The 25,167-nt window shown below is 39.5% G+C and overlaps 1 gene segment (V, D, J or C); it reads left to right on the forward strand.

The window, feature by feature from the left end:
• Positions 1-324: 324 nt before the first annotated feature.
• LOC129551962 (T cell receptor gamma constant 1-like) lies at positions 325-24,893 on the forward strand. The segment is given in 8 exon segments: positions 325-461; positions 592-902; positions 7,661-7,703; positions 15,065-15,394; positions 19,865-19,924; positions 20,228-20,275; positions 20,551-20,601; positions 24,751-24,893. Coding segments are annotated over 8 exon segments (1,029 nt in total).
• The last annotated feature ends 274 nt before the right edge of the window (positions 24,894-25,167 follow it).

The following is a 25,167-nucleotide window of genomic DNA, read 5'->3' on the forward strand; positions in this document are numbered from 1 at the left end:
AGTTCAGGAAAATGATATAAAGATGTTTAATCACTGGAAAAGACCATGGCATCAAAGTTAACACTGAAAGGCTGAACTGCAGGGAATTTAGCCTGATTCAGGTTTTCTCACTCCACCAGACAACAGGCAAGCTTTGTCCATGCTTCTCCCCGCAGCCCCCAGTCTGACTGATCCCTCTACTTGCAGTTCTGAGCTCTCAGTGCTCAGGCTTCTCTTCTTCTGGGTGGGGGATGTGTTCTCCGCCTGCCACAGGGGCGTATTCAAGAGAAGGATTGGTACAGAGAGGCGCAGCTCCACCCAGGCCTCTTCCTACACCACCCTCTCTGGGCTCAGCCTGGTGGTTTTTACGAAAGATCCTCCTTGACTCCCCTGCCTGTCACATCTGCTGAGAACCCCAGTCTAGCTCACTGTCCCAGTCATGTTGCAGGCCCTACTGCTGCTTTTGGTTTTCCTGGCTCTTGGTATGTGTGTTGCCTGGATGCTCAGTGGATTTTTCTGTATTTTGTGGTACTGGTGGGAGCAGGGAAGGGTCATACTAAGAAACTGGTGTTTCCTCTTTATCATTATTTTTTGTTGCTTTTCCCATTTCAGTTACTCAGGTATCTTCCAACGCGAAAGGGGCCCAGATCTCAGTCACTAGTAAGACTTGGGAGACTGCTTCTTTCACTTGCGATCTTACACAAGATGCCACATATATCCACCTGTACAAACAACAGGAGGGGATGGCTCCCCGACGCCTTTTCTACTACAATGTCTACTACTCCAAGATTGAGTTCGAATCAGGAATCAGTAAAGCAAAATACACTGTTTATAAAGGCACAGGAAGGAGCTACAGATTTGCAATCCTAAATCTGGAGGATAGTGATTCTGGCATGTACTACTGTGCTGTCTGGAATAGGCACGTCAGTTCAAACTTCCTGTACACTGCACTGGAAATTTTGCTTGTGGCTGCCAAGTGCAGCTCTGGTAACAACCCCTGCCTCACTTCTTCCCCCAAATTTTCTTTACTCTGAACAAAGAGAAATCCTGAGCTCAATGCCCATTTCTGAAGCTATATATTCCATGGCCACCTCCTTCTTCTCCACAACAGCCATAGTTTTTCCTGAAAACAGACCTTCATCCCCAGGCTGTAACCAAGCAATCTAGCAGGCAGCATATCCTCACTCTCCCAGGAACTGGTAGAGTTCATATAATTTTTTCTTTATGACAAACAGGGCATCTAGGATTTATTTCTTAGGAGACACATTTAGAAGAGTAAAATGGAAAGGTTAGACAATATGGAATCATTAATTCCATCATTATCCAGAGAAAATGGCTGGGGATGGAACATCTTCATTATTCAGGAATATGAAAAATAAGAAATGATGGAATGAAAACTTGAGACTTCCTAAACCTCAAGCTGGTATCTGATCTCTCTTTTGGACAAATAGATATTTTCCTCATATAACCAACTAGGGCATGACTGACATGGTGAAAGTGTAGGAAAAAAATGATTGTTTTAGGTAAGCCAGCCATGGTATTCTACTTACGCCTGCTTTTGAAGTTCAGCCCACAGCCGAAACTGGTCTGTCTGGTAACAGATAAAGCAGTATGTCTTCCTTTGAAATGGGCCAGTTCCCAGCCTGACACAGGAGTGCATTCTAGAAGAGTGCTTGTGAGCGTCCTCCCAACCAAAAAGCCCCTCCTCTCTTATTGCACCCCTGGGCACTGCTGCTCTCCCAGGTCATCATATTTGTCCATGATAACCCCACAACTGCAAGTCAAAGCTTCAGGTCCTTCCACTTCTGTGACTGCAGGGAAGATGGGATTGGCTAGTTAATGCACCTACTTTAACTTGCTCTATTGCTCAGTAAGTTCTGGGAGTTGGTGATGGACAGGGAAGCCTGGCGTGCTGCAGTCCATGGGGTTGCAAAGAGTCGGACATGACTGAGTAATTGAACTGATCAGCAACCACATGGTTTAACTATTTGCAGCTTTAGGACAGACTGAAGCATTAAATATATTTTAATTTAGATTTTTCCAGTGGTGGTAAGATTTTGTTCTGTACATTTGTTTCTTTGATCTGCTGTGATTTCAATTTCTGTGTGTGCAGGTAAGGTAGCAATCTTAATATGGAGATCCAGTTTCTTCCCCAGTTACTGACAAATACATCATTACACCTCTGTTTGTCATCATCACGTAGTGATAACTATCTTTTCATATGCTCACAGGGTCCTTGTTTGCTCCCTCCTCTTCCACTCTCTATCTGCTTATACAGGCCAGTTTCTCCAAGGGCACAACTAGAGGTGGCAGTTACTGTGTACGCACAAGAAACACAATCACAATCATGTGTAGGATAAAAAATATGCTATACACAACCTGTGTGTGACCAAGACATCAGAGAAAATAACACACTTGAAGACAATAAAGATGGAAGTGAGTGAAGTGAAAGTCGCTTAGTCATGTCTAACTCTTTGCTACCCCATGGACTATGCAGCCCATGGAACTGTCCAGGCCAGAATACTGGAGTGAGTAGCCTTTCCCTTCTCCAGGGGATCTTCCAACCCAGGGATCAAACCCAGATCTCCTACAGTGCGGGTGGATTCTTTACCAGCTGAGCCACAAGGGAAGCCCAAGAAGACTGGACTGGGTAGCCTATCCCTTCTCCAGCGGATCTTCCTGACTCAGGAATCGAACTGGGGTCTCCTGCTTTGCAGACAGCTTCTTTTCCAGCTGAGCTATCAGGGAAGCCCCAAAATAGAACACCATAAAGACCTGTGGCACACAGCAAAAGCCGTTCTAAGAGAAAGGCTTATAGTGATACAAGCCTACCTCAGGAGACAAGAACAACCTGAATAAACAGCCTAAACTAACACCTAAAAGAACTAGAGAAAAGAAGAACAAACAAACCTAAAACTAAGTAGAAGGAAAGAATAATAAAGATCATAGCAGATATAACTAAAATAGAGCCTAAAAGAACAATAGAAAATATCAGTGATATTAAGAACCGGTTATTTGAAAAGACAAATTGGAAAATCAAACTTATCAAGTAAAAGAGAGAAAAATCTCAAATATGCAAAATTAGACATGAAATAGAAGAAACTGCAACTGACACCATCAAAATACAAATGATAATAAGACATTACTGCAAATAATCATTTGCCATGCAAAAAAACAACCTGGAATAAATGGATAAATTCTTAGAAATGTAAAATCTCTCCACTTAACCAGAAAGAAAGAGAAAATATAAATACACCATCAGAAATGAAACTGCATCAGTAATCAAAAGCGTTCCAAAAACAAAAGTCTTGGACCAGACAGCTTCTCTGATTAATCCCATCTAATATTTATAAAAGAACATCTGTCTCAAAATATTCCAAAAATATCAAAGAGGAAGGAACAATTCCCACCACATCATCAAAAATTAAATATTAAGTAGTGATGTCTCCTAATGTTTAGTCCTTAAGTCACGTCTGACTCTTTGCAACCCCATGGACTATAGCCTGCCAGGTTCCTCTGTCCATGGGATTTCCCAGGCAAGAATACTGGAGTGGGTTGCCACTTTCTTCTCCAGGGGATCTTCCTCACACAGGGATCAAACCCATATCTCCTGCATTGGCAGGTAGATTTTTTTTTTTCCTATTTTATTTTTTTAAACTTATTTATTTTAATTGGAGGCTAATTACTTTATTGTATTGGTTTTGCCATACATTGACATGAATCTGCCCCAGGTGTACATGTGTTCCCCATCTTGAACCCCCCTCCTACCTCCCTCCCTATCCCTTCCCTCTGGTTCATCCCAGTACACCAACCCCGAGCATCCTGTATCATGCATTGAACCTGGACTGGCGATTCATTTCACATATGATAATATACATGTTTCAATGCCATTCTCCCAAATCATCCCACCCTCACCCTCTCCCACAGAGTCCCAAAGACTGTTCTATACACCTTGTGTCTCTTTTGCTGTCTCGTATAGAGGGTTATTGTTATCATCTTTCTAAATTCCTATATATATGCGTTAGTATACTGTATTGGTGCTTTTCTTTCTGACTGACTTCACTCTGTATAATAGGCTCCAGTTTCATCCACCTCATTAGAACTGGTTCAAATGTATTCTTTTTAATTGCTGAGTAATACTCCATTGTGTAAATGTACCACAGCTTTCTTATCCATTCATCTGCAGATGGACATCTAGGTTGCTTCCATGTCCTGGCTATTATAAACAGTGCTGCGATGAACACTGAATGGAGTACATGTGTCTCTTTCAATTCTGGTTTCCTCGGTGTGTATGCCCAGGAGTGCGATTGCTGGGTCATATGGCAGTTCTATTTCCAGTTTTTTAAGGAATCTCCACACTGTTCTCCATAGTGGCTGTACTAGTTTGCATTCCCACCAAGAGTGTAAGAGGGTTCCCTTTTTTCCACACCCTCCGCTGAGTCACCTGGAAAGCCAAAGATGTCTCTTTCCATCTTCTCATTCCAGGTTTCTCTACCCCAAGATCCAATCAGTCTCCTACTTGTTCCTTCTAGCTCACATTTCTCGATGCTTTTTAATATAAACCTAATACTTTCAGGTGTATAGGCTAGGTTTAGGAAAGGTAGAGGAACCAGAGATCAAGCTGCCAACATTCTTCAGATCATAGAGAATGCAGGAGAATTCCAGAAAAACATCTACTTCTGCTTCATTGACTATGCTAAAACCTTTGTGGGAATCACAAGAAACTGTGGAAAATTCTCAAAGAGATGGAAATACCAGACCTGTCTCCTGAGAAACCTGAATGTGGGTCAAGAAGCAAGAGTTAGAACTGGACATGGAACAACTGACTGTTTCAAAATTAATAAAGGAGTATGACAAGGCTGTATATTGTTACTCTGCTTATTTAACTTATATGCAGAGTACATCCTGGGAAATGCCACGCTGGATGAAGCACAAGCTGTAATCAAGACTGCTGGGAGAATTACCAACAATCTCAGATATTCAGATGATTCCACTCTAATGATAGAAAGTGAAGAGAATCTCAAGTGTCTCTTGATGAGGGTGAAAGAGGAGAGTGAAAAAGCTGGCTTTTTCAACATTCAAAAAATGAAGATCATGGTATTTGGTCCCATTACTTCATGGCAAATAGAAGGAGAAAAAGTGGAAGCAGTGATAGAATTTATTTCTTTGGACTCCAAAACTACTGCAGACTGTCACTTTAACCATGAAATTAAAAGACACTTGCAACTTGGAAAGAAAACTTTGACTAACCCAGATAGTGTGTTAAAAAGCAGAAACATCACTTTGCCAACAAAATCTGTATAGTCAAAGGTACAATTTTTCTAGTAGTCATGTATGGATGTGACAGTTGGATCATAAATAAGGTTGAGTACCCAAGAATTGATGCTTTCGAATTGTGGTGCTGGAGAAGACACTTGAGAGTCACTTGGACTGCAAGGAGATCAAACCAGTCAATACCAAAGGAAATCAACCCTGAATCTTCATTAGAAGGACTGATACTTAAGCTGAACCTCCAATACTTTGGCCACCTGATGCAAAGAGCTGACTCATCAGAAAAGAACCGGATGCTGGGAAAGATTGAAGACAAAAGGAGCAGGGGGCAGCAAAGAATGAGATGTTTAGATAGCAACACTGACTTGATGTACATGAGTTTGAACAAACTCTGGGAGATAGTGGAGGTCAGAAGAGCCTGGTGTGCTGTAGTCCATGGGGTTGCAAAGAGTCAAACATGACTTCGCAACTGAACAACAGCAACACATTTATACGGTATTTGATAAAGAGCTATTTTTGTTCTCCCAACAAATGATCAGTAGCTCAAAGCCAGTATGAAAACAATCTCTCATTTCCATACAATTTAAAAATTCCTTATCATATTTTTATATTAATATATGCTTGGAGTGTTTTCTGTAGGACTTTTGTTTCATTTATGTTTCAAAATTCTTACAACATAATTAGCTCAACCCCAATCCTACAACATACAACAACAACAAATAAAGTTTATCTTAACTCTGATTGGAATTACAGTCAATTTATGTGACTTTAGGAAGGATTAGCATGTTTATGATATGGAGTTTTTCTTTCATGAATATGATATGTCCCTCCACTTATGCAGGCTATTTTCAGCCCTTTAGTAAAATCCTGTACTGTTTTCTTCATATGGTCTTGTATTATTTTGTAAATATAATCAAAGATTTTATAACTGTTTACCTATTCTTTTACATTTTACTACTTAAATTCTTCATGGGTCTTGGAATACAGACAATTCCTAAAGCTTCTGAAAATTCTGCTCATGGTCTTAGAATAAGGAAAAACAGAAGACAAGATGTCAAAAAGGAGATGAGTGGGCATCACTCATGTCTATAATAGATGCAAAGAGTATGTCAGCCTCAAGTACTAATAACCCGGAATTCTCAATTTAAAAAAAAAGATGAGATATGCTTAGTTGCTCAGTCATGTCCAACTCTGCAACCCCATGGACTGTAGCCCGCCAGGCTCCTCTTTCCATGGGGATTCTCCAGGCAAGAATACTGGAGTGGGTTGCTGTTCCCTCCTCCAGATCTTCCCAACCCAGGGATCGAACCCAGGTCTCGGCATTACAGGCAGATTCTTTACCTTGTGATCCACCAGGGAAGCCCTTAAAAAAAGACTCCTTCCTAAATATGATTTTCATCCAGGTCTCTCATCCTTTTCTATCGTGTTGGGTGCTGTGAGTGGACAACTGCTCACCATGATCTCCTCTTACTTTCATCCTCAGGGCAGAGGCATTGAGTGCTCATGGGCCTCAGGCCAGGACTGGGTGGATCTGCCATGGACACGGGAATCTCAGGGCCTGTCCTGTCTGGATTCTGGCAGACGGACTGTTCATCTGTGCTCAGAGAAGCACTCAGTTGCTTCTGGCTATTTCTTTTTCCTCCTGATCTAAGGTGAGTGGCTTGAGATTACAGAACAGCCTCTAAGAGTCTTCTTTCAACATATCAGAGAAATGGATATTGTTTTCAAGTTTTAGTTTTAGCAAGGATTCTAATCTCAAAGCAAACAGAATTCTACAAAGTTCTTCCTTTATTCTAGGAAAAATAGTAAGTCATCATAGGACGTATTTTTTCATCTTGCATTGCGTGGTAAAGAATTACATTATTCAACAAATGGAGAACTTTGTTCACATTTCTCAAGTACACTTGTGTTGGCATATTTGCATTTTCAGTTACTGAAGAGTTTCTTCTTTTCAGAAATACATTCTTAAATTGCCAACGGAGCAGCACTGGCGTTTGTGGGAACAGAAGAGCCTTTCCTTTGATGTAAACTCTGAGCTGTTTCAACAGAGTTGAACACCTGGAAAAAAAAAAGTCTTAAATCTTTGAATACTATTCCTGGAAATTTAGAAAGGCCAGGAGTTAACTGTTCGGTGCCAATGATGTGTTCTTTTCCTGCTTTTACACTTTTCATCTATTATCTGTGTTTTCAATGATTTCTCCTCTGTGGAAAGCAGATATTTGGGTCCATTTATCTGAGGAAAACTAATAAAACATCAAATACCACAAAACCTATGTTCAAGGACTTCCAAAAGAACCCAGAAAATCAAGTTGCCAGTAAAAAGTTTTTAACTGCTAGTCATGTCATGAAGGTAGGTGAAGGCTGAGATTATTGTAGGAGTTTCAACCAGGTTAATGGCTCAGAATGAAAGAAGATACTTGGAAAAGGAACTAAGCTCATAATAGCGCCCCATGGTAAGTAACTTTTTTCTATTTTTTAACTTGGTCATGAAAGACTAACAGATGCTTTTCATTTTATTTTATTTTGGGGGCTTGTGGGATCTTAGTTCCCTGATCAGAGATCGAACCCAAGCCCATGGTAGTGAAAGTGCCAAATCCTAACCCCTGGATAGCCAAGAAATTTCTGACAGATGCTTTTTAGAGAAAAGCAATTTAGGATTCCTCCTTATCTGACTGCCACATTCTTGGGCTCAGAATACAAACAGCAATTTTTCAGCTACGGATCACTGTATATGGAAACTAAACTAATTTGGAAATGGTTTATTTTCTCTGCTTGTAAGCAGTTGAAACTTTTCTTCTGGAAAACACATACACATACAGAATAAGATCAGGCTAGATAATAAAATTCTCCAGGCAAGAACACTGGAGTGGGTTACCTGCTCCAGTGTTCTTGCCTGGAGAATCCCAGGGACAGGGGAGCCTGGTGGGTTTCCGTCTATGGGGTTGCACAGAGTCGGACACGACTGAAGCGACTTAGCAGATAATAAAATATTCTGAGGACTCAGTTTTATTGTTTCATTTATATTTCAATATTCTTATACCATTTTCATGTTCCTTATAATGTTAGTGTAAGTTTTTGGTTCAGGTTCCTTTTCTTGTAGATGGTCTATTAAGTGAATTACTCTTCTCTTAATTAGCTCTTCTCTAGAGTTTGAGATAAAACTGCTCCTTTCTCCTAATAACTTGCAAAACAAATATAGATTTTTCACCTCATCCCTAATAGCAGTGCAAAAAGATTCTATAGTAAACGACTATAGAGCTTTGATAAATCTCACTTCTTGTTACTCTAGCTTCTTAGAGGTAGGCTGATATTCTTTAAAACTTGAGCTATTGCATCTCTTTTTTAAATTAATTAATTTTTTAAACTGAAAGATAATTGCTTTACAGAATTTTGTTGTTTTCTGTCAAACCTCAACATGAATCAGCCATAAATTTCCTGGATATGGACAAGTTTGTCAGCTTGAGTCATTTCACCTCCAAAGTCCTTGCAAATGGTGTGCATGGTTACATATCCTCATTTGCTCTTTCATTCTCTCAGCAAATATTTATTGAATTGTTTCTGTGCTGGATGCTTGATAAAAGTGTGAACATGACAGATAGAACAAGGATAATACTCAAACAAACCATTTCTATTCTAGTGGAAAAGTGTTTGAAATTCTGGCTTAATGGGGACCCATGTTCTATGATCTGTGGCTGCAGAGAGGCAGGACACCTTGATGAACTTGTTTCCTTTCTTAATTGATAAAATAGCTGTTGTTGTTACTGAGTCATTAAGTCATGTCCAGCTCCTTTGTGACCCCATGAACTGTAGCCTGCCAGACTCTTTCTTCCATGGGATTTCCCAGGCAAGAATACTGGAATGGGTTGCCATTTCTTTCTCCAGAGGATCTTCCTGACTCAGGGATCGAACTCATGTTGCCTACATTGGCAGGCACACTCTTTAACACTCAACCACCGGGGAAGCCCAATGTAATAGTTATTGCTTGTAAAGTCTACACCTTTTGTTTGGTGGAAGACTGATGAAATGGCCTCGAAACCATCCCATTAAAGAGAATTTTAATATTAGTCAATATCAGCTATATTTACTGAGGGCCAGGCACCATGATAAGTATTTCAATGGCTTGTCTTTTCCTCAACAGGAATCCTTTCATTCTCATTTCATAGATAAGGAAACTGAGGTTTAGAGAAGTTCACTTAAATGCTGTAAGTCACATGACTAGTTACTGTTGGCAAAGTTTGGGATCCTGCCTTGTGGCTCAGCTGGTAAAGAATCTGCTTGTAACGTGAGAGACATGGGTTCGATCCCTGGGTTGGGAAGATCTCCTGGAGAAGAGAAATGCTATCCACTTGAGTATTCTGGCTTAGAGAATTCCATGGATTGCATAGTCCATAGGGTCGCAAAGAGTCGGACATGACTGAGTTACTTTCACACTCACACAGAGACTTGTTTATGCTGAAGTAAGTGGACTGGACTATTACATGATATTAGAAACACTAAGTCATGTTTTTATATCCTGAATATTTACTTTCTGTAGTCTGACCTGGATCCTTCAATTAACTACAGTATTGTCATAGTGCATTCTTTGTATTGCTACTCATATGTGAAAACAATGCTTTTGCTTTTAATTATGGCACTGAAATGACCTCTCTTTATGCCCAAAAGATCATGCAAGTCATATTGAATATGCATTTATCAAATATTCAGAATATGTGTCAGTTCTATCTCAATACAAAAGAAGCAAGAAAAAGAAATAAAGTAGAAAAAAATATAGTGGAATACATACTTTTTGTTAACTGATAAACACACCAAATTTTCAAATATGATATGCTTTTCTCTCCAAAATTAGAAAATAATTTCAGTGCAGGAGTCTTTAAGAGGAAAACAAAGTAAAAAGTGGACATTGTAAAACAAATAAAAAGGGGACATTTCCTTCAACATCCATTTTATAAAATGGAAGAAATGGTCTTTAAACAAATACATTCATACTCCCAGTATATCGATGCTATGTCCTGCAACACTTAATGTTATCCACAGATGGTGACTCTCAGCAGGTAAGGTTAGGCAGGCAATGTTTTAGTGATCCAACGAGACAGTAAGAGGATTTGAGGACCAGGCATCCTCATTTGGACCAGGCCATTCCTCTTAGTCATTCTGTCCTAAGGTTCAGTGCCCAGAGTTGCAAGTTGAACTTTGGGCATGTTAGGTAGAAGTCAGTTTGAGGCTGAAATTTTGGGTAAATCTTGGAATGCCAGTAGATGTGCTGTTAATGGGGGAAAAATGCCATTTATTTTGGAAAATACCAGTGAAGAAGTTCCACGTACTGATTGCTTCAGCCAATGTTCTCTTTGACTTTCTTAAATGTGGAAATACAGCAAATAAGAATAAACAAATGATTGCCTATTAATTGGGTATGTGAAAAGCTGTGGTGATGGTTTTGAGAGCTCTAGACATATTACAGCATAGAGCAAAACAAACAAGTCATTAGTTGCTACAAATCTAATTGCAAACCCCAAACACTGAATTCCTATTGGGGTATGCAAAGTTTGGTCCCATGATATTAAAATGTCATGTTGGACCACACAATGATCAGAAATAAAAATGCTAATAATAATGATAATGATATTAATTTTTATAGTATCTTATCTCCATATTATTTTTATTCAAATCACTCTTCAGTTCTTGTTTTGTTTTGATCTCATTGCAACAGTGATAAGGACGTTCAATTGACTTAACAGTAATATCATCTTTTACAAATAAATGAAGCATCTAAGGCTTTAGCTTATTTGATTTGCTCAATCCCAGAACTTGTTAGGAGCAAAATGAACTAGGACCAGAATCCTGGTGTCCTGAATTACAAGCCATCATAATTCCACTAGAATTTGAAGAAATCAGTGAAGCTAAATTAGTCTAAAGTTTTTGATACAGCCTGAATCACTGTGTAATAATTACGTGAAAAACTTCAACGTTGGAACAAAACTTGTCGTCACAGGTAGGTATCAGAGAATGTAATTTTTTTCCAAGGTAATAGAGGGGAAGTGAGGAACAATTAAATGAGAATGAAAGTCTTAAAAAATGGGTATGTGGTTTGGGACTAGATTTAGGAGAGATTTTACAAGTCCATATAGTAAAGGAGTGTGTAGACAACACTGCAAATATTGTAATAGGATTTGGCTTTGTATCCATGTGGACTTCAATAAAGGACCCATGTGGCATTCTTGCCTGGAAAATCCCACAGACAGAGGAGCCTGGTGGGCTATTGTCCATGGAGTCGCAAGAGTCGGATATGACTTAGCAACTAGACAAAACAATAATGTATTATATGTAATAGTCATGAAAGTGTTTGGCCCAAGGCTGAAGTTTATCATTACAGCTAAGTTTTGTGAGTTGACAGGCTTCCTTTTCTGAAGCTGAAGGTGTATTTTCAAAAAACATGGGCTTTCGAGTCAGGCTGACCTGGAATTTCCGACCCACCACTAACTACTTATGTGAACATGGGGGTGATTCTGGCCTCAGTCTCCTAATCCATAAGATAGGATAACAGTGTATATTCAGCAGGGGTAGTAGGAGAATTGAATGAGATAATGTGAATAAAGCACTAAGCACCTGGGCTAACACTTCATAGGTGCTGGATAGGTGTTTATTCAAATGTAAAGTGAAAATGGCATCCAGGAGGGAGAGTTTTTTTGCAGAGCTGTTGACAGAACGGACATTCTTCAGAGAATGCAGCTGTACTTCTAACTCCTCAAATGAAAAGTTTTCTTACTGTCCACTCACACACACACAAAATTGAATTGGGGGGGGGATGTGTCTCTCTTTAGCAGGTTCTTGTCTACTTAGAAAGAAAAATTAGATTAAAATATATTTTTTTATATGTCTTATTGTTCTATGTGGTTTAAATCTTAATCCTTTAGCTTAATTGGTATCATTTCTAACAACAATATTTATTGGCTCTAAAATATATAGTCAATAAGCTTGGGCTTCATGCTCATATTTATCAGAAAAAAGTTTTAATTTATAAAGAAAGTGATCAAGAAGTGAAGTCAAATATAGAGGGAAATATCATGAATTTGAAACTGCTATTTAAAGATGAAATAGTTCTAATTATCTAATTTATAAAAGAAAAATGAGAAGAAAAAAGAGAACACATTAATATCAACATAGTATATGGCTGAAGAAATACACAGTGTCTTGCTATGATACTAAATAAAATACTACTTGTTCTAAAAGGAAGATGTATAACATTAAAATAGGCACATTAAGATCCAACTATATTTACAGCATGAGTATCAACACTGTCTGTTTACTGATTTAGTAGAAAAATCAGGTGCTTTGCTGCACAGGCAGAAATTCTGAATAATTCTTTTCTTCTCATGTGAGAAGTCCAATTTTTCTTTTCTTAAGATATTTCCCAATGAGGGGATTCCCTGGTGGTTCAATGGTTAAGATTCCATCTTCTAGTGCAGGGGGCACAGGTTCAATTCCTGGTTGGGATATACACTCTATTCAATAGGTGGAAAAAGAGCAAATAGTGGTGCTCCAAAGCAGTTCAGCAGCCTTATAGGGTAGGTTCAAATTGAGGGGGTACACTGAGAGTCAAAATATTATGTATTATTACTGAAGATAAAACTTTAGATGAAATTCCAAAATAAAATGTGCTTTTGGTGAACACTTTCTGAATTGAGACAACATTCTGATAAATGCATTACTTGATTAGTTTAGTGTAAGAGCATTTCTGAAAATAATGTGTGCTCAGTTGCTTCAGTTTTGTCTGACTCTGCGACCCATGGACTGTAGTCCACTGGGCTCCTATGTCCTTGGGATGCTCCAGGCAATAATACTGGAGTGCGTTGCCATTTCCTCCTACAGGGGATCTTCCCAACCCAGGAATTGCCGCTGAGACTGGGGAAGCTCTTCTGAAAATAATACTTTTTAAAAAATGGAAGTATAGTTGATTTACAACATTGTGTGAGTTTCAGGTGTACAGCAAAGTGATTGTTATATATGTGTGTGTGTGTGTGCGTGTTTGTGTGTGTATGTCTGTGTAGTCTTTTTCAGGTTCTTTTCCATTATTACAAGGTTATTACAAGATATTGGATATAGTTCCCTGTGCTATATAGTAGGTCCTTATTGTTTTATCTATTTTACATATAGTATTGTATTATCTGTTAATCCCAAATTAGGAGTTTGGGGTTAATTATACATTTTAAATAGAAGTTTTAGAAATATAGCTATCTTGTTTCCATATTCAAGGCACTGTAAATAATGTACTGCTCTACTAAAACATCTGGAGTGGTTCAGATGTAAAATTGAGAGGTTAAATAGAATTAAAAATAAAGAGAATTCCAACACTTCAGAATTGGACATGGGACCCACATTTGGAGAGAAAAGTTAACTTCATACATTGTCACATACCCATGGACACTGACTCCATTTTAAAAAGCAACTGCATATCACTTTTTAAAAATGATAAACTTCTCTGGGTGTTTATTTTTGTGGGGAATAAAATAAATACGGTACATTCCAGAATCAGTTAAATGAAGAATGAATTTCTACAGAGTTTCAGAACATGAGAATGTGTCATTTGGCCAAAGAGAGCATAAGTTATAATACAAGATAAGATGGGAAAGGGAAGTAGTTTAGAAGGCATTAAAGATTCTCACAGATAGAGAAACCATCAGAGTTACCTGGTCTCCTCCTCCATCCCCATTCCCACAACCCACCCATCTACTCCAATAGAGGCTCCACTATGATAGAGCAAAAGAGATTTTTTTTTTTTAAAATCGGGATTTCCCTGGCAGTGCAGTGGTTGGGAATTTGCACTTCTACTGTAGGAGGCACAGGTTCAATCCATGGTGCAGGAACTAAGATATGGCATGCTACATAGTATGGTCAAAAAACAAAAAAATAAAGCTGAGAAAATGATGTGTTCATGAATTTTGGAAGCCTTGATATGGAGTATTTACATGGGGTATTTAAAAGTCATATGCCATCTTTACAAATGGAGAAAAATGAAGGTCAAGGTATAATCTAGCTTCACTACTTAATAGCTGTGACTTTGGGCAAGTTACATGAAGTCTTAAACTTTTCTTTCCATCAAAGATAAGAACAATAATAAGCATCTGACAATCTATTGTGGATGAAAGGCCACGATCTATTGTGGGCTTCAGTAGTTGTGGCACATGGGCTCACCCTTGAGCACTGGTTCAATGATGCCTTTCTTTTACTACTCGCTGTGCTGTCCTCTGTCATTCACCTGTGTCCGACTTTTTGCTACCCCATGGACTGTAGCCTGCCAGGCTCCTCTGTCCATGAAATTTTCCAGGCAAGAATACTGGAGTGGGTTGCCATTTCCTTCTCCAGGGGATCTTTCCAACCCGGGGTTTGAACCACATCTCTTGTGTCTCCTGCATTGGCAGTGGATTCTTTTCCACTGGACTACCAGGGAAGCCTTATTACTTGCTGCTGCTGCTGCTGCTGCGTCGCTTCAGTCGTTTCTGACTCTGTGCGACCCCATAGAGGGCAGACCACCAGGCTCCCCCGTCCCTGGGATTCTCAAGGCAAGAATGCTGGAGTGGGTTGCCATTTCCTTCTCCAATGCATGAAAGTGAAAGTGAGGTCACTCAGTCGTGTCTGACTCTTAGCGACCCCATGGACTGCAGCCTACCAGGCTCCTCTGTCCATGGGATTTTCCAGGCAAGAGTATTAGAGTGGGTTGCCATTGACTTTTCCTATTACTTGCTAGGTTTTTCCAAATCTCAAAATGTTGGTGTTGCTCTAATGATTCCTTTTAATTATATTTTATTTTCTCCCACAGATAGAAACCTTGCTACAGACATTTCACCCAAGCCTAAGATTTTTCTTCCTTCAATTGCTGAAATCAACCACAGTAAGACTGGAACATACCTTTGTCTTCTGGAGAAATTTTTCCCTGATATTATTAAGGTTTATTGGAAAGAAAAGGATGGCAACAGAGCTCTGCCATCCCAGCAGGGAAATACCATGAACACCACTGACACATACATGAAGTTCAGCTGGCTGACCGTGACTGCAAACTCCATGGATAAAGAACATATATGTGTTGTCAAACACGAGAGAAATATAGGAGGAATTAATCAAGAGATTCTTTTTCCTTCAATAAATGAAGGTATGTGAATAAACATAAATATAACCTCCCAGAACACTGTTTTTCAAATAAAATACACCACTTTTTCTGTTAAGCATTAATGCAAAACAAACAAATGTCTTTATAAAATAAAGTTTTATTTAATAGTAGCATAAATGTTCTGCTATCTCCCTCATAGAATTAAAGTGGAATAGGCTTTGATACATAAATGTGAAAAAAATTTTACTTAACCTTTTCAGATTTGGTTTCCTCTTGCAAAATATTAAGATCATAGTGATGTTTCTTAAAGTTGTTGTATGGATTTAAGGAAACAACATCTGTGAAAGTATCTAGCAACTTAGCAGATAACAAATCTCCACTGTGGATGACCTTGGCTGATCAGGAAATGAGAACGTGTATGCATCTTTCCTGGTGGCTCAGAGGTTAAAGCGTCTGCCTCCAATGCGGGAGACCCGGGTTCGATCCCTGGGTCGGGAAGATCCCCTGGAGAAGGAAACGGTAACCCACTCCAGTATTCTTGCCTGGAGAATCCCAGGGATGGGGGAGCCTGGTGGGCTTCCGTCTATGGGGTCACACAGAGTCGGACACGACTGAAGTGACTTAGCAACAGCAGCATGCATCTTTCGGGAATGTTCTACTCAGCAAATAAAGTCAGTGTCACTTTAATCCTGCTTTATGCAAGGTACAATTCCAAAACAATGAATTATTAAATGATAAAATGGTGTTTGTATGATGGAGGCAGATTGCAATTCAACAAAAAGTAGATTAATTAGACTCCTGGGCTTTTACTATGTTTTTAGGTTTTTGAAATTTGTATTTTCAGTTCAGTTCAGTTCAGTTCAGTCACTCAGTCGTGACCGACTCTTTGTGACCCCATGAGTCACAGCACGCCAGGCCTCCCTGTCCATCACCAACTCCCGGAGTTCACTCAAACTCACGTCCATCGAGTCGGTGATGCCATTCTCTGTCATCCCCTTCTCCTCCTGCCCCCAATCCTTCCCAGCATCAGAGTCTTTTCCAGTGAGTCAACTCTTCGCATGAGGTGGACAAAGTATTGGAGTTTCAGCTTTAGCATCAGTCCTTCCAATGAACACCCAGGATTGATCTCCTTTAGAATGGACTGGTTGGATCTCCTTGCAGTCCAAGGGACTCTCAAGAGTCTTCTCCAGCACCACAGTTCAAAAGCATCAATTCTTTGGCGATCAGCTTTCTTCACAGTCCAACTCTCACATTCATAGGTTTTTGAAATTTGTATTTTACATACTGCCATAAGATAAGCTAAAATTTTCTAATTAGAGATGGGGTGAGGCTAACGTATACAGACTTACTCTCATTCTATATAAAGAATGCATTTCTTGCCATTGGAAAATGCTTCTCACAAACTCTCATTGCAGCCCTAGCACGTGCCAGACCTGGAGGGAGTGTGGATGAACACACTCAGGTGAATTACTCTCCCAGAAGGATGCACTATAGTCAAGAGAATATACTTGTTTCTTAATCACTCAGGGTTACTCGTCATTCGGGCAAGGTGTCCCAAAGGAGACCTTGTGATGCAGATGTTGGGCAGAGGGCTGGAAGTGCGTTGGCCCTGGCAGTGGTCCTGTAACTCATAGGACTCTGGACTGAAAGTCCTCAGTATTCACCTAGCAGACCAAACGCCCCAGAGTATCCCTAATTAGGAATCATTTCTGTGCCTTTCCCTGTGGTTAGGAAGCCCTTTTTAAGCAGTGGGAACCATGTGCTTAATCAAATGTACATAGACTTTTACTGGGCACCAGTCCGAATTTCTGAAGCAAGCCTATCTCTTCCCTGATCCTCAGCTTGTTCAATGATCAAATTAGGTTTGAACACTTGCCTTGGCTTTGTCCTGGGACTGCGATGAAGAGCAAATAAAATAGCACCAGAGAAACGTTCCAAAGCATGACACAGATGTATTTATTCTCATATTCATAAAATCTATTTGTATCCTTTCCTAAAACTAATTAAAAGTAAGAATACAAAAACAGCCCTAAATTGTTATTTCTAATCTTGTAAATCAGTTCAGTTCAGTTCAGTCGCTCAGTCGTGTCCGACTCTCCGCGACCCCATGAATCACATCACGCCAGGCCTCCCTGTCCATCACCAACTCCCGGAGTTCACTCAAACTCATGTCCACAGAGTCGGTGATGCCATCCAGCCATCTCATTCTCTGTCGTCCCCTTCTCCTCCCGCCCCCAACCTTTCCTAGCATCAGAGTCTTTTCCAGTGAGTCAACTCGTCACGGATAGAGAGGTAGCAAATTTGCTAGTTGCAGTCTAATGTAACCACAGCTCTGATTGTCCTACTAGGTTTTAATTTTTCTTGTAATCAGGAAAAAATGAGTCACTGTGACAATTACCATATTGGAGAGAAGCTCCAGTTCATAATGTGTTTTACCAACACAATTTCTGAAACAAATGCTTTGCAAGGGGTTCTAATGGCAGTAAAACTAATGAGGGCATTTCTGCTAATGTCGTTCTACAGCAGATATCTAATGTTGTTTCTTAGAAGCTTTTTGTTTTTGATAAAAGCTAAGAATATAACATGGAAGTACAGACTGATGAAATGATTTTGAAGAGAAATAAAATTAATCTGGTCTTAGTTTTCAACCAGCCTTTACTGATAAATTTAACTTATCATAAACACATGAAGTTTATTACAAAAATTTGTTTATTGTTTCTACCTCAATCAATGCATGGTAATAAGAAATTTATTTATCTTTTAAATAATTTAAAAAATTTATTTATTTTATATTTTGCTGCACTGGGTCTTCATTGCTGCACGGGCTTTTCTCTTTTTGCAGTGCGTGGGCTTCTCATTGCAGTGGCTTCTTTCGTTGCAGACCATGGACTCTAGGGCTTGTGGGCTTCAGTAGTTGTGGCACATGGGCTCAGTAGTTGCAGCTCCCAGGCTCTTGAGTGCAGGCTCAATAGTTGTGGTGCATGGGCTTAGTGGCTCTATGGTGTGTGGGATCCTCTCAGATCAGGGATCAAACCCATGCTTCCTGCATTGGCAGGCAGATTCTTTACCACTGAGCCACCAGGGAAGCCCCTCATTTACCTTTTAATGAATAAAATCATTGTAAGGAAAGAAAGGGACTTACTAAAGTCAGTTCTTGAGGATACTTTAACATCAAAACATGACTCTACTTGTATTTTCATTCTTGGGATTTACTCCAAAGCATTCATACCTCAAATCCACGTTTTAGATTATAGGGAAAAAAAAATCTCATCGAGGGCATAAAAGACATACCAGACTGTATCCATATGGACATGAACCCATCCAGGAGAAAAGCGATAAACCAAACAACTTCTGTGATTGTTTTCCTCCATCCAACAGTCCATGATCTTTTAAAAAATTTTTGTACTAATATGGTTGCATTTTTGTTTGACATTACTCATGAATAAAATTCTCATTTCAAGTTTTATCAAGTCAGATAACTAAAAATGTGATTTGATCTATTCTTTTACTCCAGAAAGAAATGCTGAGCTCCTGTAATAAAAAGGTCATTGTTAATAATTAAGATCTCGAGAAGAAAAGATGTTTTTAATGTCCACAATGGTGGAATTCTGTTGTCTTTACATAGGTTAATTTCTCTTTCTAAGGCTTATTTTTAGAGTACTCTCCACTTGCTCTTTCTCATTTAATTCCCAACATCCATCCTTTGACTGCTGTCTCTGCCACCACTGGTATCACTGATATGACTCTCTGCCAGTTACCCTCTAATTCTTATTTCCTAATCCTCCAAAACACAAATCACTCCAGTGTCACTGGGGGATTAAAGAAGATAATGCATGTGAAGAGTTAAGGGAGTGCCTGGCCCAGTTACAGTCATTCAGCTATGAACGTTATTAATATTGCTTTGGTCATGCCCATAAGCCCCACAACTACAGAAAAATCATGTCCATGAGCCAAGGATACTGAGGATGTATGTGCTTTGGAAAGCTTCAGCTGCTTTCTTTTGCTTGATGGGAAATATGCCTTAGCCTAACTCCTTCAAACATGGGATTCCCTTGAGGACTCTAGCTTTGAATGACTTTGATTTGGTAGCAATTCTTCATCTCAGCAGTGGGTGCTGAAGTCATGGAGCAGTCACTTTTCCTGATTACTTGTCTTTGCAACAAGTATTTCTCCAGCACCTACTTTGTGGTAAGCACAGTTCCAGGAGCTTTGAATACAGGAGGAAAATAAGATGCCATTGGGTATTACCCTTCAGTTATGGTAAAATGTAGCCTTCATGAACTTCAACATTTCCATGTATAGAAAATCATATGCAAATGAAATCTATGAATTACATGGAATCAGACCAACTAGTTTTGGAACTGTAAGGCTCATATTTTTAATAACTGTCTCTCTCAGCAGATTATCTATATACATACATATATATGTATTACAATAACACATGTATAAACACACACAATGTCAAATAATGGGCACAAATAATTGACTAATACTTTTTTTCATTTCTTGTAGTTGTCAGCTCAATTGTCCCTACCACTGAGTCTCCCAGTGACTGTTTAAGCCATGAAAGCAGTAAGTTTTCGTAGATGATTGCCTTTATGTCATGCTTTAGTCTTTTATTTCCTTTCTAATCTATTTATCATTTGAACTTCTCTGGCTAAAAGTACGAAAGACCAATTATCTGGAATTGTGGGGCTCATTGTCATAGTTTTAATGACTATCTCTGCTATCTCACTGTCAGCAGATTATATACATACATATATATATATATTCATATTTATATATACACAGACACACACATTTTACATACATATGTACACATTGTAAAATAATAGGCAAGGACAACCGATTAATACTTGCTTCCATTGTTTCTAGAAGTTACCGGTACTGGTTCTAAAAAAACTTGTCTGAAAGATGAAAGTGGTAAGTTTTTGCCTATGTTTGCCTTTATGAAATCCTACATTTTTTCCCTCCTGATCAAATTACCTCTTGAACTGCTTAATGGTAGGAAAAAGCAATTATTTCTGGAATTGTGGATTTCATACATTTAATCAGAGTATCTCTCCTATTTGTGCTAGCAAATTTTACCTTATATATACATATATATTAACACACATATACTTAATCACATATGTGCCACTGTCTAATAGATATGAACAACTGACAATGCAATTAATACTTGCTCTCCTTTCTTCTAGAGGTCACTGTTGAAAATAATTCTACAAAAGTGTGTCTGAAAGATGAAAACAGTAAGTTTTGCCTTTGTGTCATATTACAGCACTTTTCCCCTCTAAATAAACTTAACTTTTGAACTTCTTTGGTTTAAGATAGAAAGCCAGAAAGTCTGGATATTGCAGAATGGATGGCATCATATTTTAAGTAAATCCATCATTCCCTAAGAGTCATCTCAGCACAGTAAATGCTGGTTTTGGAGTTTTGAGGATGCAGGGATAGGTTCTGAATTATTTCAACAGTGGACTTCACTCAGTTGCGTAGCTTTTGTTTGTAGTGACTAGAGAAATGTGATATCAAGCTGCTTCTAGACATTTGAGTTTTTGCCCTTGCTTGCATCTAATACGTGAACTGACACTGAAAGCTTGATATACAAAGTGTATTGTTATATCTTTCACGTATACTCTGCTCCTCATAACCACTCCTATGAGGTGATACAATAGTTTCCCAACATTTTGCAATCAGGGCAATGTGCCAAAATTAGTTCAGTCCTTTGTACAAAGTCACACAGCTAGATCTGGGGATTCAACTTAGTCCATCTGAATCAATGGTTCACACAACTTACTCAGGTCTCTATTCCTCCTCTAAGAGGTGGACATAGAGCAAGAATCCCACAGCCAAGGTCCTGAGGCAGGATGAACTCATGGGCAGGGCTGTTAAGTGCATGGGCTTCCCCATATCACAGACGCCAGTTCTTTTATTATTAGCTTCATGAAAAATGGGTAAAATACATTTCTGAGCAATACTGCCCTCATATGCCAGTTGGAAACAATAATACACTGACCTCAGTTATTGGAGATATAAGATCACATATGTGGAGTGTCTCTGATAGGGTATCCATTTAGCTGGCACAGAATCAGTACTAGTTGGTGGCCCCTTCTCCCTACATGAAGGTTCCAAGGGCATTTGGAATCTCTGGCTCTAGCCCTGCTGATCCCTACTCCATTCCAAGTATCAGGGGACCCAGAATTCAGCTGATATCTGACCTGACCGAGGGGAGTAAGTTATGAGCAGGTCACCTCCTGAGATCCTTTCCATACCAAATGCTAGTGATTCTGGAGTTCTGACTCTATGAAGATGAAGTGTGGCAAAGAGAAATTTTCAAAGGAAGAAACTCAGTCTTGAGATTAATTGAGTAGCCAAGTCAGGCCCATCATTAGTGCTGTTAATTGCTTTTTGACAGCATATATTTCTTGCAAAACTTCAAAGACACATAAATGCAATTATCCTATAACATCACAGCCATGATGTTAGACATTCAAAACAGACAGGTGAGTGAGGCATGAGCTCCTGATGTTTCAGGAATTTTGGACTAAAGACCTTCTTCCATTTGATAAAATAGTCTCTTTACCAAAATATCACAACCAGATTTCCATAACTTGTATCCTTCTTAGGAACCTCATTTACAAACAACATATAATGGCTCAGTTCAGTTCAGTTCAGTCGCTCAGTTGTGTCCGACTCTTTACTACCCCATGAAGCACAGCACGCCAGGCCTCCCTGTCCATCAACAACTCCCGGAGTTCACTCAAACTCATGTCCACAGAGTCGGTGATGCCATCCAGCCATCTCATTCTCTGTCGTCCCCATCTCCTCCCACCCCCAATCCCTCCCAGCATCAGACTCTTTTCCAGTGAGTCAACTCGTCGCATGAGGTGGCCAAAGTATTGGAGTTTCAGCTTTAGCATCAGTCCCTCCAATGAACATCCAGGATTGATCTCTTTTAGAATGGACTGGTTGGATCTCCTTGCAGTTCAAGGGACTCTCAAGAGTCTTCTCCAGCACCACACTTCAAAAGCATCAATTCTTCGGCGATCAGCTTTCTTCACAGTCCAACTCTCACATCCATACATGACCATGGGAAAAACCATAACCTTGACTAGATGGAACTTGGTTGGCAAAGTAATGTCTCTGCTTTTGAATATGCTATCTAGGTTGGTCATAACTTTCCTTCCAAGGAGTAAGCGTCTTTTAATTTCTTGGCTGCAATCAGCATCTGCAGTGATTTTGGAGCCCAAAAAAATGAAGTCTGACACTGTTTCCACTGTTTCCCCATCTATTTCCCATGAAGTGATGGGACGAGATACCCTGATCTTCGTTTTCTGAATGTTGAGCTTCAAGCCAACATTTTCACTTTCCTCTTTCACTTTCATCAAGAGGTTTTTGAGTTCCTCTTCACTTTCTGCCGTAAGGGTAGTGTCATCTGCATATCTGAGGTTATTGATATTTCTCCCGGCAATCTTGATTCCAACTTGTGCTTCTTCCAGCCCAGCGTTCCTTATGATGTACTCTGCATAGAAGTTAAATAAGCAGGTGACAATATACAACCTTGACGTACTCCTTTTCCTATTTGGAACCAGTCTGCTGTTCCATGTCCAGTTCTAACTGTTGCTTCTTGACCTGCATACAGGTTTCTCAAGAGGCAGGTCATGTGTTCTGGTATTCCCATCTCTTTCAGAATGTTCCACAGTTTATTGTGATTCACATAGTCAAAGGCTTTGGCATAGTCAATGAAGCAGAAATAGATGTTTTTCTGGAACTCTCTTGCTTTCTCTATGATCCAGCGGATGTTGGCAATTTGATCTCTGGTTCCTCTGCCTTTTCTAAAACCTGCTTGAACATCAGGAAGTTCACGGTTCACATATTGCTGAAGCCTGGCTTGGAGAATTTTGAGCATGACTTCACTAGCGTGTGAGATGAGTGCAATTGTGCGGAAGTTTGAGCATTCTTTGGCATTGCCTTTCTTTGGGATAGGAATGAAGACTGACCTTTTCCAGTCCTGTGGCCACTGCTGAGTTTTCCAAATTTGCTGACATATTGAGTGCACCACTTTCACAGCATCATCTTTCAGGATTTGAAATAGCTCAATTGGAATTCCATCATCTCCACTAGCTTTGTTCATAGTGATGCTCTATAAGGGCCACTTGACTTCACATTCCAAGATGTCTGGCTCCAGGTGAGTGATGACGCCATCGTGATTATCTTGGTCATGAAGATCTTTTTTGTACAGTTCTTCTGTGTATTCTTGCCACCTCTTCTTAATATCTTCTGCTTCTGTTAGGTCCATACCATTCTGTCCTTTATCGAGCCCAGCTTTGCATGAAATGTTCCCTTGATATCTCTAATTTTCTTGAAAAGATCTCTTGTTTTTCCTATTCTGTTGTTTTCCTCTATTTCTTTGCATTGATCGCTGAGGAAGGCTTTCTTATCTCTCCTTACTATTCTTTGGAACTCTGCATTCAGATGCTTATATAATGGCTCAGATCCTCCCAAATCGGCAATTCAACTTGATGTTTACACTTAACTTTGATGTCTGGTGTGTCAATTGCACACAGAGTTGCAGAATTACAGAGCAGCTAAGAATTTGTTCTTCAAAGTCATGTTGCTGGGATTGAAATGTGGTTTCTGGTACTTTCTAAATATATGACTTCAGGCAAATTATTTTTCTCTGTGCTCAGTTTACTTGTAAAATGTGATTGAAACTATAATCTCATGCTCTGCTGTGCTTAGTAACTCAGTCATGTTCCAACTCTTTGTGACCCCATGGACTGTAGTCCACCAGGTTCCTCTCTCCACTGGGATTCTCTAGGCAAGAATACTGGAGTGGGTTGCCATGCCCTCCTCCAGAGGATTTTCCCAACCTAGGGTTTGAACCTAGGCTTCCTGCATTGTGGGTGGATTCTTTACCATCTGAGCCACTAAGGAAGCACAATAATTTCCTAGGTTATCTTAAAACGTATATAAGAGTAGAATTTTGCATGCAAAGCTCTCAAAATAAGTGTTTGATATTTGATTAGTCATTAATGAATATAACCTGTTATTATTACTCAGAGATGTGGGAAGGGGCAAAAAAATGCTAAATGCTATTTATCACAAATATTTTTCCCTTTGGACTCATTCTTTAAAAACACAACTTTTTTTTTTTTTTTTTAATATTTTGGAAGATTCTAGTGGATTTAGCTGAGGTTGTTGATTGACTTGAATTGCCACCTGGGTTCTGAATTGTCCTGGAACTGGTGGAGCTCATGGTGCTTGTACTTGTTTTCTTTGGGGTTTGGTGGTACACTTCACAGTAGGTCATCAGAAATGAATAATTATGACCTCCTCCCATTACTGTGTACTGACATTTCAAAAGAACAGGTAACTAATCAAAGGACTTCTCCTAGATACCCTGCAGCTGCAGCTCATGAACACCTCTGCCTATTATACCTACCTCCTTCTCCTCCTCAAGAGTTTGGTCTACTTTATCATCATCACCTCCTGTGTGTTTCGGAGAACAGGCATCTGCTGTGATGGGAAGAACCTGTGACAGAGGGTCCCCGAAGGAGTCAGCTTTCCTTAATCATCTGTCATTACTGAAATTCTCTGCTTGCTTTTTGGATTTGGGTTATCTCAGTACATATGTGCTTTTTCCCCTTTTATGTCATTATTGTGTAACAATTTTTCAAACGCTGGGCAAACAGACAGTTCTATTCTGTAACAAGGAATTCTGCTATTACTCAGGGAGCAAGGACCAGGGCGGGTCCAGGAGAGCCTCTCCCACCACTGTCCCCAACCTCATCAGCTCCTTCCACCCCGAGTCC

The sequence above is a fragment of the Moschus berezovskii genome, chromosome 3 (genome assembly GCF_049115385.1).
Source record: "Moschus berezovskii isolate FMDL1 chromosome 3, NW_MosBer_1.0, whole genome shotgun sequence".
NCBI classification, from domain to species: Eukaryota; Metazoa; Chordata; class Mammalia; order Artiodactyla; family Moschidae; genus Moschus; species Moschus berezovskii.